The sequence below is a fragment of the Atta colombica genome, unplaced genomic scaffold, assembly GCF_001594045.1.
Source record: "Atta colombica isolate Treedump-2 unplaced genomic scaffold, Acol1.0 scaffold32, whole genome shotgun sequence".
Classification (NCBI taxonomy): domain Eukaryota; kingdom Metazoa; phylum Arthropoda; class Insecta; order Hymenoptera; family Formicidae; genus Atta; species Atta colombica.
Window position 1 is genome coordinate 663,985 of NW_017259426.1, and position 2,264 is coordinate 666,248.

Genomic DNA, 2,264 nt, shown 5'->3' on the forward strand with positions numbered 1-2,264 from the left:
CTGTTGATACATTTAGAACATCTTTTTTTTGCTAAGATCTATTAATGGTGAAGAAGTGCAGTTGTTACTGAAAACCGCGGATGGTAAATTAATGCAATTGTGTGCGACACCAGTATCGGAGCCTTCTAATATATCGAACGTTAATACTGAACAACAAACCGTTATTATCAAAACTGAACCAGCTCTGCGATGCGCAATGAAACTGGAGCCCAAGAAAACCGTGATCTCAAGATTATCATTAGCAAAAATGGTAACATCTGATTACATCAATAATTTACGTTTCAAGATAAATTTTTTAAAATTCCGTTACAGAAGCTGAAACAATCCCTGTCTAAGAACGCGCAGAATCAAAAGGCGACTGAAGATTATGCGAAAATGGACATGATTGCTGCTTCGAAAAAGGAGGGAATCAAGAAAACGATCGATCAGCTTAAGAAAAAAGACATTCTTGAGCGCAATCGTGCCAGTTCTATGCGTGCAAGAGCCAAAAGAAAAGAGTGGATTCAAGAACTCCAAAGAACAGTAACTAACGTAAATGAGGCAAACACGGCTTTGCAGATGGAAGTGAAAACTTTACGAAAGGAAGTTGCGAGATTGAAAGCTCTTTTGTTGGCTCATAAAGATTGTCCGGTCACAAAGGCGATGCAAAAAGGCAAGTTATTAATTTAAATATTTATTAATTATGTGATCACCATCATGAATGTTAAGTCTTTACATTCGTAAAGTTGTTTTATTTTCTAAATGTCTCACTTTTATTGCTCTGCTCGTGTAACCTGATTAAAAAAGATTGAATTGGAGTGATCTATTGTTGTATTTTAATATTTTGTTTTTATTTTGACATACAGAAAGAATATACTCGGGCAATAATTTTGTTGCAATTGATCTTTTGAATTTTATAGGAATAATTCTTGGACCCAAATTAATATCAGTAGATAATCCGGAGATACTTACGATGCCGATATCGACCAATGGCGTCCCTGTAAAACGATCAGTCTCTTATACAACGGAGATCCCGAGTGTGCCGACGAAAAAATCAATCATGTCAATTAAGAATCCGGTGATACTTCCGAAGATGGATTGCGGCACCGCGAATCTCGCGATTCCGAATGCAACGATCATAAAAACTCTACCGGCATTAAAGATCGTGGGTGTCAATCAATTTATACCAGAGAAGTCGGAGGGAACGAAACAGATACTGATCGTGCAAAATCAACCGAGAAAATTGTGCGAGGCTACATCTAGACAAATTATTCAGATAAATCCGAATTACGAGGTAGAAAATGCGGCATCCAAGAGTACGGGAACATAATTAATCGTCCTTAAAACTTTCGTACATTTGTAATTCAAATGTGGAAGTTCTTGTGGTTAAGACGATCAGCGAATAGACGAATGAATCGATTCTATGAGCTGTGCAATACGTTATCGTGCAATAGAGCAAGTTGTATGACGTTAACGAAAATAATTACAAAATTTACGCGTTTTCTATTTTTATCTTCCATAATAAACTTGATAATATTTTTGTATCATTTTAATGATTTGACGAGCAATTGTTTACCTTAAACCATCGCAGACGCAATCTTAATATAGAGGAATGTAGAGTAATACAGGGAGTACTATTTTTTTATATTATTTATTGTGTTTATAATAAAACAGATTTTTATTGAGATACGATTCATTTTATCCTCTCGTCAGTGTAAATTATATATCTTACAAATTCTCTTCATCAAAAAGATATTACCTATAAAAATATAAATCAAGTTTTATTCATAAACTTATATAACATATTTATGTGATATAATCAATTAATGTTTTAACACTAATTAAATAAATTTAATTCTGTTTATAAAAATCTTGTTTATCTTGTTAAATTGTTAATGACATATGAATATAAATTAACGATTAATAATAGCGATAATAAGGATTGATTATTAAATATTATTATTATATTATTATAATAAATTCAAATTGAAGAATAAACAGCCTGCATTGATCCAGCCATATGTTTTCGATATTTAGCAGACGAAAGGCATCCAATGTATCCAGTCCCACGATGATTCTGTGACCCTCGGGCCCTTATCAGTTCTCCGTCCAGTCGTCTAACAAACTCTACACCGGACAGGAGAATGATAAGGGGCTTTGGGCACGCATTGCTTCAAACACGGGAAATGGTTATCGAAAGATGGAATTCCGTTCTGACATTCCATGCGTGTTGCTCGAGATATCTGAAAAAGATCCAAACGATTAATTACTTTGTCATTCATAAA

The 2,264-nt window shown here is 34.1% G+C and overlaps 1 protein-coding gene across 1 annotated transcript in view; it reads left to right on the forward strand.

The window, feature by feature from the left end:
- Nucleotides 1-1,526, forward strand: part of LOC108690372 (cyclic AMP-dependent transcription factor ATF-2) — a 3,186-nt gene extending 1,660 nt beyond the window's left edge. Inside the window, exons 6-8 of the mRNA XM_018197627.1 lie at nucleotides 37-250; nucleotides 313-652; nucleotides 900-1,526. Coding sequence (XP_018053116.1) covers nucleotides 37-250; nucleotides 313-652; nucleotides 900-1,309 — 964 coding nt within the window. The 3' untranslated portion in view covers nucleotides 1,310-1,526. The remainder of the gene's footprint in view (nucleotides 1-36; nucleotides 251-312; nucleotides 653-899) is intronic.
- The last annotated feature ends 738 nt before the right edge of the window (nucleotides 1,527-2,264 follow it).